The sequence below is a fragment of the Anopheles maculipalpis genome, chromosome 2RL, assembly GCF_943734695.1.
Source record: "Anopheles maculipalpis chromosome 2RL, idAnoMacuDA_375_x, whole genome shotgun sequence".
Taxonomy (NCBI): Eukaryota; Metazoa; Arthropoda; class Insecta; order Diptera; family Culicidae; genus Anopheles; species Anopheles maculipalpis.
In genome coordinates, this window is record NC_064871.1 from 86,114,392 (window position 1) to 86,128,850 (window position 14,459).

At 45.5% G+C, this 14,459-nt stretch overlaps 2 protein-coding genes across 2 annotated transcripts; both read right to left on the reverse strand.

Annotated features, from left to right (window-relative positions):
• Window positions 1-498: 498 nt before the first annotated feature.
• LOC126567885 (protein HID1) lies at window positions 499-3,824 on the reverse strand. The gene is made up of 4 exons (XM_050224226.1): window positions 3,752-3,824; window positions 2,408-3,454; window positions 2,240-2,330; window positions 499-1,996 (listed from the first exon to the last, which is right to left on the reverse strand). Exons 1-4 carry the CDS (start codon window positions 3,815-3,817, stop codon window positions 534-536), a joined length of 2,667 nt encoding a protein of 888 aa, XP_050080183.1. The 5' UTR covers window positions 3,818-3,824; the 3' UTR covers window positions 499-533.
• A 4,134-nt stretch (window positions 3,825-7,958) lies between these two features.
• On the reverse strand, window positions 7,959-11,183 carry LOC126568606 (uncharacterized). The gene is made up of 3 exons (XM_050225109.1): window positions 11,066-11,183; window positions 8,237-8,364; window positions 7,959-8,089 (listed from the first exon to the last, which is right to left on the reverse strand). Exons 1-3 carry the CDS (start codon window positions 11,162-11,164, stop codon window positions 7,972-7,974), a joined length of 345 nt encoding a protein of 114 aa, XP_050081066.1. The 5' UTR covers window positions 11,165-11,183; the 3' UTR covers window positions 7,959-7,971.
• Between the last annotated feature and the right edge of the window lie 3,276 nt (window positions 11,184-14,459).

The window sequence follows — 14,459 nt, forward strand, 5'->3', positions numbered from 1 at the left end:
TGTTATTGATTTTCTTAAAGGGAGTAGCCGCAACTGAGCAACAATGTATAAAGAGGACATAAATAGAGGAGCTAATAGTTGAAACTACACTTTCACTGGTACACGCGCACACAAAGACTACATTAAAGCTTTCACGTATTGACATTTTAAGCGGATAAAATATATGTGGCCGAAACTAAAAGACGCATTAGAGAAAAACGTGGTGTCCAAAGTGGGCTGAGCTTTAACTATGCTTGAGTGCCTTTAATGCACGGGAATATCTTACTTAGTTTACGTTTCTTTTGGATTTCGTTTGTCTGAAATGACAGTTAGACGGAATGGTCGGTCAAAATTGAATATTGGGTTGGCGGATCTTTCTCTCAGTTTCTTTCCTTCTATCTCTCTTATGCTACTTTCAAAGGCATCTTACTTTCTTCCAGTTCAGTACAGCAGAATTAATTAAAAAAAAAGCGATCATGAGATGATAGCGGTGTTATTTGTATGTTAGTATGAGGAATAAGAACAGTTCTTGCTTACCGGACAGTCTCGTCGGCTTACACACGCTGTATCTCGAACAGTTTAACCTCCGTATCGTACCAAACGGCCGGATCAACGTTGCGCAGATAAATTACGCCCCACATGTACGTCCGGAACCAGGCCGTCGTGCCACCGTTCGCCTGATACTTGCGTATCAAGATCGGATGCGGTACCGGCAGCAAACCGACCAGCGTACCGTGCTGCAGAAACTTCAGTATCTCCGACTCATCGGTAAGGCCCTTATCGATGCAGATCTTTTCCACCTGTGGCACAAGCACCTGCAGCAGGCGCATAATGGTCTGCAGCGGAAGCTTCGAACGCCACGACTGGACCCATTCCGGTGTCGGTTGCCACTGTTTCACCTGCGTGCCGTGCTGTGCCGGTGCCGGTGTAACGCGCAGACTTCCGCGCTGTGCCACGGACCGTTTCAGTGGCGAAGGTGTTTTGCTTGGGGACGACGATTCGGTCGTACCACTCTTCTTGGTGCCCTCCGGTTCTTCCTCATCGCTTAGGGCGAGCTTTTCCTGCCCACCGGCGGGCAGATCCGGTGACGATGGGCTGGCGAGATCGCTCGGGTGGGCCGATTCACGTTCGGTAATCTGTGCCAGATTGGGCGTATCGAGCAGGGTCGCTTGCAGCGTTCCTGGTTCAGCTTCCTGCGCTGGTCGGGAACCTTCCATGGATTCTTCCACGATATCACTCCGAGCATCCTCATCACCGATTCGTGATCCATCGTCACGTTCGCTCGCGCTATCCTGTTCGCGCAATCCAAGTCTCGCAGTTCGTGTGGAAATTCGATCCTCTTCATTCTCATCTCCACCAACCGAGCCACTGCCCGTACCGGATGCAGTAAGGGCCGCCTTTCGCTGCTGATAATCGGCCGCATCATCATCGTGCCCGGCGAAACTTTTCGAACTTACCGCACCCTGACTAGAACCACCCATTCGTCCACCACCACCCCCGCTACTACCACCCTTACGATTGCTGAGACATCGGGCAATACCGGCCGCATCCGTGGGGAGGTTGGCGAGCGCATGGAACACCTGCCGCTTGCGGATGATCGTGTACACCAGGTTCGAGTTGCCATCGAACTGATACTGGATGATGTTGTTAAAGATTTCCAGCAAGAAAAACACCAAATGGTGATTGGACGGGGCGGAGTACAGGAACCAGGGTGTGCTGAACGCTTCCAGCAGATGCAGCAACTTAATGCTGGCCACCATCGACAGAGTTTTCAAGTACGGCGATACGTTGACGAGAATCGTTAGCAAGCAGTCAAACAGGGGCTGCAAACGCTGGTGCCCGGTGGCGATAATTTTGTGAAAAACGGTAATCAGCAGATCTGCGTGTGTGCCGGTAAAGACGGGTATGTCCATCGGTACGGTGGCTGTGTAGGGTTTGTTTAGCCGGACGCCGAAATTACGCTCGCCGGACAGTAGCAGCAGTATGAACACACCAATGTGCATCAGACCAACGCGTGCTGGAATAGGGGAAAAGAAAACGGAATATAGTATGGTAAATGGAATATTTTGAAATTAGGTGGTGAGATTAATGGTAAGAGGAGTTTTCAGAAACGGAAAATAAGAAAAAAAATTGATAAAAATAGTTTAAACTATTTTTTTTATGTTGGAATGATTAAAAAAAAAAATTAATTGAATTATTCAACAATTCTAGACCATTATCAGATGAGTTAATCCACCGTTAGGCTTTGAGTGATATTTACACTGATCGGCACGGGAATCATTGAGATGGTAGAGTATCGGCACAAGTATGTCCAGCACGTCGCTGCTTTTCAGCACAAAGTAGAGGAATTTCTGGAACGAAAAAAACAAAAAAATGTCAAATAAATCTTCCCTCACTTAGGGGTCATCTGTTCCCAACGATCCATTACCTTGTTATAATCGCAAATCTTCCAGAAAAACACAAGCAACTCCTGATGACAGTGCAGCCGCTTCGTCGAGTTCGGCAGATAGCTTTGCACCAGTGGATTATTCAGCAAACGCGTTACACCCTTCAGTATGAATTGGAAATCATCATCCCGGTGTATGCGCGACAGATAGTTAATGAAGAGATTGTCCGCAATCGTACTGTCGTCGTGTATGTAAGCGGATGACTGTGCCGGCCCATTGCTCGTAATGTCATGGTCGAGCGTTACGATTAAAATCTGCAGACAAACCTCAACGAGCGGTTCGAGCGTATCGGTAAACAGCAGATGATTGTACGGCACACCGATACCGACCGGATCGTACGCGCAGACCGTGTTTAGCAGCGACGTAAATAGGGGCAGCGCGTGCCGATTGTCCGCACTGGTAAAGTGTACGATCCAGCGGTTCGGTTCATCGCTGGCCGTCGGTGGACGGTACATAGTTTCACTGAAGCACGTTAGCAGGAGCTTCAGCAGCTCCGTACGCCTCGAATCCATGTTCCCGTTGCGGGGAGGCGATTGGGCAAACCCAACGCCAGCTTCCCATATGTACTCGCAGCTATCGATGGAGTTAAGTTCTTCCGCTTTTTCGGGCCCCGATTTGCGGTACCCGATGACGGTAAAGTCCGGACAGAAGAGTAGATCGCATATGGCATTCAGCAAGCTTTGGGCCAGTGGAATCGAACCGGTTTCTTCCTTTTCGCTCCCAGATGGTAGGGAGGACCAGAAGAAGTCTTTCCACTGGACATCCTCGAACACGTACGGTAGGATGCGTGTTAACAGCCGGACACAGTTCAGTACGGTTTGCTGTTCGCCCTGCGTCCTGCAACTATTGTCCACCGCCCGTACCATCCTTTCCGTCGCTTTATAGCACAGCGTGGCCAAATTCGTCGGCATAACATCGCGCACCTTTCGTATCTCGTTTGCCGGCACTAGCGCAAACACGTCCTGCACCGGTGTGTTGTGTTCGCACCAGAACTGCTCCCAAAATGCGTCATCGCTCGCATCGATCGGCTGGCGGTGGCGTGGTTAATAAAAGGCAATGATTATGGTGGCGCGCGCGTGCACACATACATAAGCGCAGAACGGACACAGGCGCGTACCGTGTGGGTGGTGGGATGGGTGGCGATAAGCATTAGCGTGGGAGGTGGAAGAACAGAAAAACATATGTTAGACGGTGGGTCATAAAAGAAACGGCGCGTTGCTGGGTTAACACGGTCACGTCGACAATGTTTGACGCCGCGAAATCATAAATATTGCAATGCTGTTGTTGTTGCTGCTTTTTTGCATAATTCTTGCAAACCAGCTCACCTGACTTTTGCTGGTCAGCTGTACGATTGCTTTGCGAAAGTTTAGCTTCGTGTCCGTATTGCCCATCTTGTGGCCGGATGGATGGAGTGATTACACCACAAGATACACAAGATTGGGAAACGTCCACGGAAAAGCCCTAAACTATGTTGCCCTTCGTCATCGGTTTTGCTTTTGTTTGGCTCACAGACGGTGCCGAAAATTACGACTTTTCTTCACACACAAAGAAAGGGAAAAAGCAACACGAGCACGTACGCAGTTCTTCTTTGGTTTTGCTTCTTGAGAGGGTTTTTAAGGAAAACTTAATTGATGATAAGATGGTACACTACAAGGGACACTTAATCACACGGTCCTCTGGAGTAGAACAGTGAAAAATTGCGTGGAAAGTAACTGGATACGATGGGAAAAACACGAGCTCCGTCAAGAGACGTACACGAACACATCGAATAGTTTGACAATACAGGAAAAACACGAAGACAGCAGGTGCAGACAGTGGGACGGGCGCATGAGCTTAGGGCACCGTTTTGACAGTTTATAAATTTATTTTGAATTTGAAAAGTAATTTCCGTTGCAGCCCATTCGGTTAAAGAATATGAAATTTAGTTAAAAAAAGGTTCGTCAGTAAACTCGAATCCCATTCGGAAGGAATGCTAATACATTCAGATCAGATCCAATCGTTTTATTATTCAACACAAATAACACGGACGGACGGAACGTCCGAAAACGGACCAAATCTCCCTTCTCACTGTAGTGAAAAGTTGCTACTCACTACAGTGAGAAGTGAGATTTTAATGCCATGGAAGAAATACAAACTTAATCAGAGCGAGTGTCGATAAATTACAAAACGAATCTAATCCGAATACGATCGAATCCCAATGGAATTCCATTGAAATCCGAATCCTAATCGACTAACAATCGAATCACAATCGAATCATAATCGAATTCCGATCGGACGGAATGAAAGGATTGAATCCTTTAATTAAGTTCCTATCCGATTCGTATCTTCATTTTTTATTTTATTTGAGTGCAACGGCTCTACGCCGCATTGTCATCGATTCGAATCTTCCGAAGGGATTGAATCATCAAATCTCCCGAGTTAAATGGCTTACTAGACTTGCTGATATCACGTAGTTGGATAGCCAGTTCTCACTACGGGGGACGGTTCGGTTAAGATTTGAAACTCTGCCCTGCGGTTTGAAGTCTGGTGTCGCTGTCGCCGCAATGCCGGGAGGACCACACAATCAAAATTAAGTACAGAATCAATAATACCAAAAAAATAATAAAGCCAAGCAAAGTAAATCATTTAAAATTCCTTTATTATTCATTCAAAACTTTAAGTCCTAGTGTAGTTCTTTCCTTTACAGTTCATTTTTTCCTTTTTTTCCATCACCTGATCATCGTTTCATAATCGTGCCACATTTCTGCAAGTTACCTTGCACTTTGCGGTACACAAATAGATTAAATGGTCCGTCTTTTCTACGGTGCATTTCTGCTGAATGAATTTTTTGCACCGATCAGCAAATTTGTTATCTACACTCGTAGCGTGTTATTTCACAGCCTCCGGTTTTGTACGGCAGGCATTCAATGACCTTTTCTCTGCGTCTGATTAGCACAAGGCGGATAATCCGAATTGTTAGTGTAAAATACCCAACGAGTCAGCCGTGAAACATTTCGTACTATTGCAACAGCCAGTAAACTGAGCAACTATTGAACTTTAGTCCTTCGGGCGTTTTTTTTTTTCATTTAAGTGCGCAGGGTGTCAAAACGGGCGTACGCATACGTCAATAGGGCGCTGAAATGCTTTGTACTATACGCCATGCTGCTGATAGTAGCCAGCATGAGTAGTAGAAACAAAAAAGAAAGTTTCACAATATTGCCTATCGGCATAATCGTAGGAGCGTGTTCGGGCCTCGAGTGATAGTGACTGATCAATTGCTATGACACGTCCGTCCAAACTGTCCATCAATCGGTGTAGCATAAATGTAGCGATAGAGCCGCCGCACGAACACGAAGCAACTCACACGCTCCATTGATGCAGATTGTTGTCTAAGTTCCCAAAGTTCAGCACGCAACTGCGCCACTGATCTGATGCTGATTGACCACCAACCAGTAATCGGCAGAATTTCGCATCCATTTGAAATCCAACTGCAGCTGAGCTACAACCGAAAGATACCGGTGCAAATCCTCAAAAGTCTGGAATAAAACCCACCGGGAACCGGAGTACTCCTGTACCCACCGCACTATTCGGGTCAACAATCTGGGTCTTAAGCTGAAATTGTCTTATCTTGCAACCGACCTCACCTCCCGGTATGTTGCCACCCTTCGAGCCCCCCCTCTGAGATCAGCCTGGTCGGTTCTAATCGGTCACTAATCGGGGTTGTGGGTTTATGACACCCGGCCCTTCCTGTCCTGTTTCAAGGCTACGCAATACTGGGCGAACGAGCGTGAATCATGCGTTAATCTGCGTAGTATCGCTTCGTGGAAAAGTTAGACCCGAGTGCTGGAATTTTCTATCCACCAAGACGGAAAAGGCCACGTCAGCACGCACGTTTGTGCGTTGATTAGAGGCAAAGCAGTGAGAGAGAGAGAGAGAGAAAAATAGTTGAAAACACAAACACTAACTAGTAAACAAAATGTCCCATTGCTTTAGACACAAATTAAGAAGCTGTTTACGGTGAACAATTATCGCTGTTTGGTGTTGTTTCGCTGAACGTAGTGGCTAAACTGTTTCGGATGATCCCATGTAAATTAAGCGCAAAGGCGCAATTGTAGAGCTGCTTCTGATTAGGTGTTTTATTTCATAATTTTTAATCTTATTTCATAAATCTGTTCGAACCTACGAAGTTACGGATGTTTTGCGGAGAGGCTTTGTTTTGCAGATCTTTTCGTACTGAGACAGGTCCATACAATCCAAACACTAAAAATGGAGTAGTAACTTTGGGTTGAAGTTTCGGTTGTAAACATTGTTGAATACTGAACTGTAACAAAAAAACTGTTGCACTTGTTGTGAAGCATGTTATGTGAAGCAGTTATAGGAGCAGCTAGCTGACCATTTTGTGTACCATTTTCCCGATTGGATGCTTATCAATAATTCGTTTTTTTTTTTGCAACTGATAGCTCGTATGTATCGTCTTTAAGTACGCGTGAAATAAAAAAAACAGATGACCCATACTCAGGAAAGGATCTGGGAGATTCCTATCATGTATACCATCTATAAATGTATTACTTTTTTCTCTCTCATAGAACAATATTCATTCCACTCCTAAGTGCTAACATTTGCTTACAAAACTAAACGAGCGAAATGATTAATGGGTGGTTTGTTTTTGTGTCTTTTTGTGTTTTTTGGGGGGTTCAAATGACGTTTCCAAACGTCACCTGTGGAGAAGCTGTGCTTAGTACACCTAGCCATCTTTAGTGGCTCACTCATTCATACCGTAGCGTATAGTTTAATCAAGTCTTTTCCAAAGAAATGGGAAGGTTTATTTAACGTCCTTGTATTTAACCACGTGGACCACGGATCCGTTCTTGGGATTTTGATAGTAAATAGAGATGTATGTGCCCATCGCGGAAGGTGTAGTTATAACCGGGATCGTACAAGAAACGTGTGCAGATAGCGTCAATATGACGTCGTCTTGTAATATATCCGGAAATAGAGAGAAAATTGGTGCATGGAAGAGGCCCTCAACACTAGCATCCTCCATCTTCCCCGTTATTTTTTTTTTTGCCGAAATGGGTTCGCAAATATGAGCATATTTAGGTGTTACTTATAACTTACTTCATCTAACAGAACCATTTTCATCAAACTACTGTTTAATAAGGGTAAAGAAAAGAAGAAAAAACACCGATCATAGAGTCATATCAGATACGCAACAATGAAACGAAGAATTTGTTTTTTGTTAAACGATTAAACAGATAAGCGAATATAAATAAAGTTTTAAATATTTTCCCATTAACGAGCTATGGCGAGTGCGCCACACGGTTAAAGGGTATGTGCCATTATAAAAATAATATTTTTGAATGTTTTCTTACATACGCTAACGCTGCCTGTGAGCGGCTACAGCTATATAAAGTGTTTGCATGTGTGCTTCCTTTTAAATCGTAATATGTAATAGTGGATTAGATGTTTAGTAATTACATAGTATGCACACGCTCCGTACACCTAATGCTGGGGAAGCGTTGCCACGGTGGAATTGCAATACAAGATGGCGGTCCGGGTGAGCTGATCAGGACACGGGCACGGACTTCGCCTTGGAAGGATGCTCTCTGCAACGGTAGACGTACGCGCTGATCGAGACATCGTCATCCGTTCGGACGCACTGCTTCAGCTTGTCACAATCGCATCTATTGTCAGAGAGTATGTGAGAGAGAGAGAGAGAGAGAGAGAGAGAGAGAAATAGAAATAATTGAAGAGTTGAAGAAGAAAAAAAGAAAGGACATGTAAGGATACTAAGTGTCAAGTGTCAAATTGGGAAACTGTCAAACACTTACGTATTTTGCATGAAGTTATCGATCGCTCTTGTCGATGGGACGTAAACGGCCCAACCGCACGGTGTATTGCCTTCGCACGTCTTGCTGTGCGTTTGGTTGAAAACTGATCGCTCACCACGTGATAAAACCTGCAATCGGGAAAAACGGAAGGAATGATTTAATGCACCAGTTAGTCACGTTAAGCTCCCAAATACTTCCGACAAGACGGGCGAGTGTTGGAATAGGAAACCTTGATAAGAATCCCGACATAACGATTGGGATCGCTTCAACCGCCGTAAATCACTCCAAGCATGCGCATTTGCAAGTCTCGTGCACCCTGTACATGGACAGTTGAACGATGTCGGCCGTTATCGTTCCTCACGCTACTGGCCTGCAGTTTCCCCACTTGCTGCCCGGCGCATCGCTGACGGAAGTTTCTTATCACGAATCAATAGTACCGGACCGATTGGGGCGCTTATGCGGTTGGGTCTGCGCGGGCTGTATAAATCAATATGTAAACATGTGGCCACGGTTCATCGGTTGATGCTCAAACGTGTGCACCGTACCGTGATCATTGATGACGCACGAAGCGTGTCAATCGTGATGTGACGGGAATCTGCAGACGCCATTATTACGTTTCGTTCGTTGCAGGATACGGTGTTGGAGGCAAAAATCTTTCCAGAATTTTACCAACTACGTAGCTACGACAAACAAAACTCACCCGAAACAGGTGGACTTTAGACTTCCGATCCATCGACTTTAAATTTGATGACACGGTAGGACACACACAAAGTTTAAAAAATCGCTCACTTCTGGAGGTCTCGCATTACAAGTCAGGCAGACGCCACGCCATCGAACAAGCAAGAAAAGGTGTTGTAATGCCACCTCCTTTTTTTTTTAAGGCATTTACGGTAGGGGGACATCTGGAGAAAAGGCGTGTGGAGGTATCGAACGCGCGACCATATTTGCATACGTACGCTCGTCGGCGAACGCCACGACGACGCGCACGACACACGCGGACCTATGCAGGGTGTAAACAAGTTTACTCTTCACTTTATGAATGAATGAGTAAACGTGGACTGATAGGCGGCACACCATAGCAAACGCCAGCACACATTGTAAGGGCGGTGCCTGTGTTTCATAGCTTTTGACCCAAAAAAGAAAAGTGGGAATCATCACGAGAAGCCACCGAACCTGTGCAGGTCAATGCAGCTGTTCATCGGGATGGAAAATTATCTGTTTCTAAGAAGGGAAAGCAAATCGAGTAAAATGTCAGGAGCACAGATCGGAAGGTGTTGTTTGGAGAAAATCAACCCCAACCTCGGTTAACGGTGGGGGAAGCAATGGTGGTTGCAACAACCGAAGTTCAACAGAATCCGAAAGTAATTTCCAAGCAAACTGTCAGTATCCTCGCTCGAGTATCCATTTCCACGAACGCTGGTCCAATTACTGGGTTGATGTTCGTTTGTCGCGCTAGGTATGGTTCAAGAGAGAATAACCTGATAAGGATTTCTCAGTAATGTACATCAATCGATGCATCCCCATCGATGTATCAAACGTTTCTTAGATGAACGAGAAAACGGGGAAATATATATTCCCGACGTGAAAAAGGAAAAATCCTCGGACGCGACTAATATTGCGATGGAGTTGGTCAGCGGGGATAAATATTAACGTTGGATTGCGGTCCACATGTAGAAGATGTACTATTAGCGGACGTTAATTAGCTACAAATGACAGTTGACAGAACAAGATGTCCACAAGTTGGAGTGGACCTATTATTTCAAGATGACACCAATAAATACAGTTCTTAAGTGAACCATAAAGCTTCTAATGAACGTGTACGGACCATAGATTTAATTATAGTTATTTATTGCATCAGATTCCTGTCAAAACCTGTGGTCCCTTAGCTCAATCGGAATCTGTGGACGTGTACTGAAAAAAATCCCCCATAAAAAGCTACACAACTTCAAGGTTATCACGCTCGTAAATGATTTTTCCCGAAAAAATTGCATCAGTTGTGAAATGATCACTGACCGATCGTTCGCATCCATCATTAGCTCTGCATCTTCAACTGCAACGATGCAGCACCTACCGAGACACGACGAAGGAGGGCCCGGCCACGGAGGATGAGTCCAATTTTGGTGGACCAGAAACCAATTTAGTAATTGACGAAACTCGGGCCCTATTACATAAACCAATTTGCTACCGAAAACTCGCCCTGCCACACCAACTAATAGTTAGGGCCCTTGGTCTTTTTTTTTTCGTTCTGCTTCTTCCGGCGGTCTTTTGAAGTGTACGGTATCGTGCTGCCCCGTTTGGAGGATCGTTTTCCGTACTTCGGGGATCGGGGTTGCAGAAATTGGACGAAACAGAAACGACAACATGTGTAGAAGCAAGATGAACCGTCTTGTGGTGGTAGAGCGGCCAGGAGCCGAGGGGTTTGTTTTGGCTTGGTCGGTCGAATTGGATCATTCTGAAGGTCAGACAAATCGGGCAGCAACGCATATTTTGGTGTACGATCGCAGGCCACACGATAGGGCGGGGAGTAGTTGGAGGAAGAAGCGCACATGAGACGCGACACCCCCGGGGTTGGGACACAAGTTATTGGTTATTGCGTTGGAACCAAAGTCAAGAACATGACCAGGGATACCACAGCGCACAGGGTGTTTCAGTATGTACTGGTTGTTGGATCTTGCTGTATTGGAAGCGTAATCTTTCATGATAAATCAGAGTACGATGATAGTTTGTAACACTGGATTTCTTACTGATATAATATGATACGTCAGGCACACGAAAGGGTATTAAACTAGACAGACATTTTACACTAACAACAATATTAGAAACACTTACCCGTAGCGAGAGTGACGCCTGTCTTGATACATTCACTGCACTCAGCACGAACAGCGCCACCAGCACACAGGCACTGCAGGATACTAATTTGTGTGCCATATTTGAACTGTCACTTAAAGGTTTTAGTCGACTTCCGTAACTCTACTACCACCGATCGCTGACTGATCGTTTCCAAAGCAAACCTGCTCGGAACTTCAGCTCCTTACTGTCTTTACAACCGATCCTATCTGGATTCCGGATTAGCGTCTTCAGGGAAAATCGAGAAAACACGTTTTCACACTTTCTTGTCACAGTCACGAACAATCACACGGTTTCCGCGCCAAACCAGCAGTTATCTCGCCGTCGAACGACTCGTCGTTTGCTTCACGTCGGGAGGTTTTGGGAAACTTCCTTCAAGCAGTGCCGGCTGTGTTTATTTTTCCCCCAGCTAACTAGTTGTGTTGATCTCGATGTTGGGACACGAATGAGCTTCGTGCGTCCGGATCGGTACAATTTATGCCGGACCAGCAGCAAACCGAAAAAGCATTCGCGCGCGCCATCCGACCGTTGAGGCATCGGCATCGGCATGCGTAACGCATGGACCGAGGGCGCTCGCTCTCTCTCTCTCTCTCTCTCTCACTCTCTTCGTTCGTGCGCTATCACACTCTTGCAGGTGCAGTCTTACCACCGTTTGATTGCATCCGAAGTGCATATGCCGTGACGGGTAGGGCATACGAGAGAAAGCAGGAAGAGCAGGAGAAGCGAGCCGACAAATTGATTTTGTTCATTCACAGTTTCAACGAAGATTAGAATGCATCGGTGAACCGGGATGCACTCGAAGGCGAAGGTGGGTGAAAAAAGGAGTCCGGGAAAAAGGGGTTTATGGAGAGATACCGCTGCTCGGTGGGATTTTTTATTTTCTTTCTTGTTCTTTATTTCGTTACCTCTGCTTCGCTGGTTCCCTGGTTTGGCCCTCGGTAAGGGACCATATACATTCCAACGCACGCTACAATCACGTGCACGGATGCACGTGTGGCATATGAGACCGGGCGCAAGATGCCGGGTGGGCAAAATGTAGTCCGGGATAGCTGATTAGCTAGAGCTAGTGAGCACGTTACTCTAATCGAATGATTGGGTTATTGGTGGGAAGTGATGGCTCAGGCGAAATGATTAGTAGAATGGGTTTGATTACTATTTGAAAAAAATTATCTTAAAACTATAAAAACTAAATTAATGATATCTCTAGCACGTGGGAGCACCAGCGAAAAGGTCTATGAGGCTATACTTTCTTATGACTTAACATAATATCAATGGACAATCAATGGTTTTTTTTAAGCTGGGTATGCTGAAATACGATTGCTGATTGCTTCCAAGTTAGCAGGACATGTTGGCATGTGAATCTCGTCTAGAAATTAAAGGACATCCCTCTACATCAGACAATGTCCTTATTATTCTTGTATTCTATCTGGCAACACTGCGTGAGAATTTGTCACAAGATGTGGCTGATAAAACCCAAAAAGAAAATGTCTCTTGTTCTTCAAAATCGCACAAACCTAGACAGTGAGGCCTGTGAACCTTGGGAACGTATCTTGGGCTCTTGGGGAAGTTGAATGTACCCTATTTTTCTTGTTTTTACTGGTACCTGAAATCTTGTTTGTCTGGCATCACTGGTAGGGAAAAATCAAGATATATTCGACCATTTTCCACCAAGAACAGTGTGGGAAACAAAGCATGGATGGATATGAATCTTCTACAACCCATGTCACAGTAAAAGAAGAGAATTCCTGTTCTTCACATCACTGTAGGCCTGTGAAGCTACAGGCTTAGCATCCAAACTGTACCCTATTTTTCGACCCGCACTGTACCCGAATCAGGATCAGATGCCTTTGTCACTGCTTCTGGCATCACTGCATTAGGGTCTGGAAAAGACTGGAACGGTTGAAATTTTCCCACCGAAAACAGTGTGAGAATCGAAGCGTTGCTCGGTTACCTTAACGGTTATTTTAAATTTACGACTAGTAGAAAAGGATGCGTTAAAGGACTCGCTTCATTAGTGGCTGGGGTTCAACTTCTTCCAATCGATACTGATTCCACTGATATGTAACATCAAAGACCCATCCTTGCCGTCTATGTAGTTAACATCCTGGAAGAAAAGACTCCTTGTCGATCACATTGATTCTATGTGGAGGATCTTCTTGTTCTTGGCTTAAAGATCTGCTAATTCCCTTCAGGTCTGATTATCGATACCACGTAGTCCGCACTACGGGGGAACGGTCCGGATTTGAATCCCCGGTCCTGCCGTATGGGGACACAAATTATGAGCTATTGTATTCCATGCTTATAAAAGCTAATATAAAGCATACCTCCTAATAGAACAAGCTAAATCTTCCAAATTCTACCTTTCATCCAGGATTCTTATCCAAATAAAGATCCGTTAACTGTCCGTTGTTATTCTCTCTAGGGACTTGGATCTTTAGACGTCCTATATTTGCTCATTCCCTCGAGCATATGACCTTAACTCTCAACCATAAAAACATACACATAACAAACCACGTAATAGGTCAGCCACCCCAAAAAGCGCGACGCTGAGCGCGCCGCCATCCCCCCCCCCCCCCCCCCCCTCCAAAACACCCTGAACGCACCAACGGCAAATTAATTTATATCTTTGTTTACGTTCAATTTTCTGCCCTTTTCTCCGCCAATTTTGAACGCCAATCCGAGATCGAAGACTGACCACTTTATGTGGTCCGATGTGTGTATGCGTGTAGGATTTTTTTTTCTCCGTCCCATGCCCACCGTAGCGTGACGCAGGTCGCGTGTTGTTTTGAGCGCCGTGGTCGTTGTTTTGGCGCGACGATCTACCCGATCGTTGACGTTGCACATGTTGTTGTTGTTGCTGTCGTTAGCTCAAAGCTTGTCATTCCCAGGGCTTTCGGGCATCTCAAACAACTCGCATTACAACATCTCGAACCAGGAATTTACGTCTCATGGTGGTTGTTTTGCTGCTCATTCCCAGACGCCACCGCGAGGACTCTTCCATGAGTCAGCGTGACCCAACGACAAAACAAAACATACCCGAACTGTGAGTGGACGTTTTGTACAGTGTGTCGACTTGGCTTTTTTCTCTTATCGTCGTTTTGCCTCAACGACCAACTCTATACTGGGCAGCAGATAGCAGGGAGCAGCTTGATTTGTGATAATGAAACGAGGTTGGTACGATCGACCAATACAACGCATACGCACGATTAAAACGTGTCGCCTTTGGCCCTTTTTTCGTGTAGTATTTGAAAGCGTGTGGAACCATCGATCAATTCATTGGGATCATTTGAGAGGGGGGCAAAAAAAAAAGGAAGGACATCCAGTGCCATTCTTCGTACATCGTTTTGGCGTTTCGGTTAATGCGCAATAACATCAA

Bases quoted from the DNA above. Each gene is read 5' to 3' on its own strand.
- LOC126567885 (XM_050224226.1), bottom strand. From the start codon at position 3,817: ATGGGCAATACGGACACGAAGCTAAACTTTCGCAAAGCAATCGTACAG. The intron at 3,455-3,751 runs GTGAGCTGGTTT...CGCCACCGCCAG, and splicing joins AGCTGACCAGCAAAAGTCAG to CCGATCGATGCGAGCGATGA. The intron at 1,997-2,239 runs GTAAATATCACT...CCCCTATTCCAG, and splicing joins TGATTCCCGTGCCGATCAGT to CACGCGTTGGTCTGATGCAC.
- LOC126568606 (XM_050225109.1), bottom strand. From the start codon at position 11,164: ATGGCACACAAATTAGTATCCTGCAGTGCCTGTGTGCTGGTGGCGCTG. The intron at 8,365-11,065 runs GTAAGTGTTTCT...TCCCGATTGCAG, and splicing joins AGGCGTCACTCTCGCTACGG to GTTTTATCACGTGGTGAGCG. The intron at 8,090-8,236 runs GTAAGTGTTTGA...CTCTGACAATAG, and splicing joins GATAACTTCATGCAAAATAC to ATGCGATTGTGACAAGCTGA.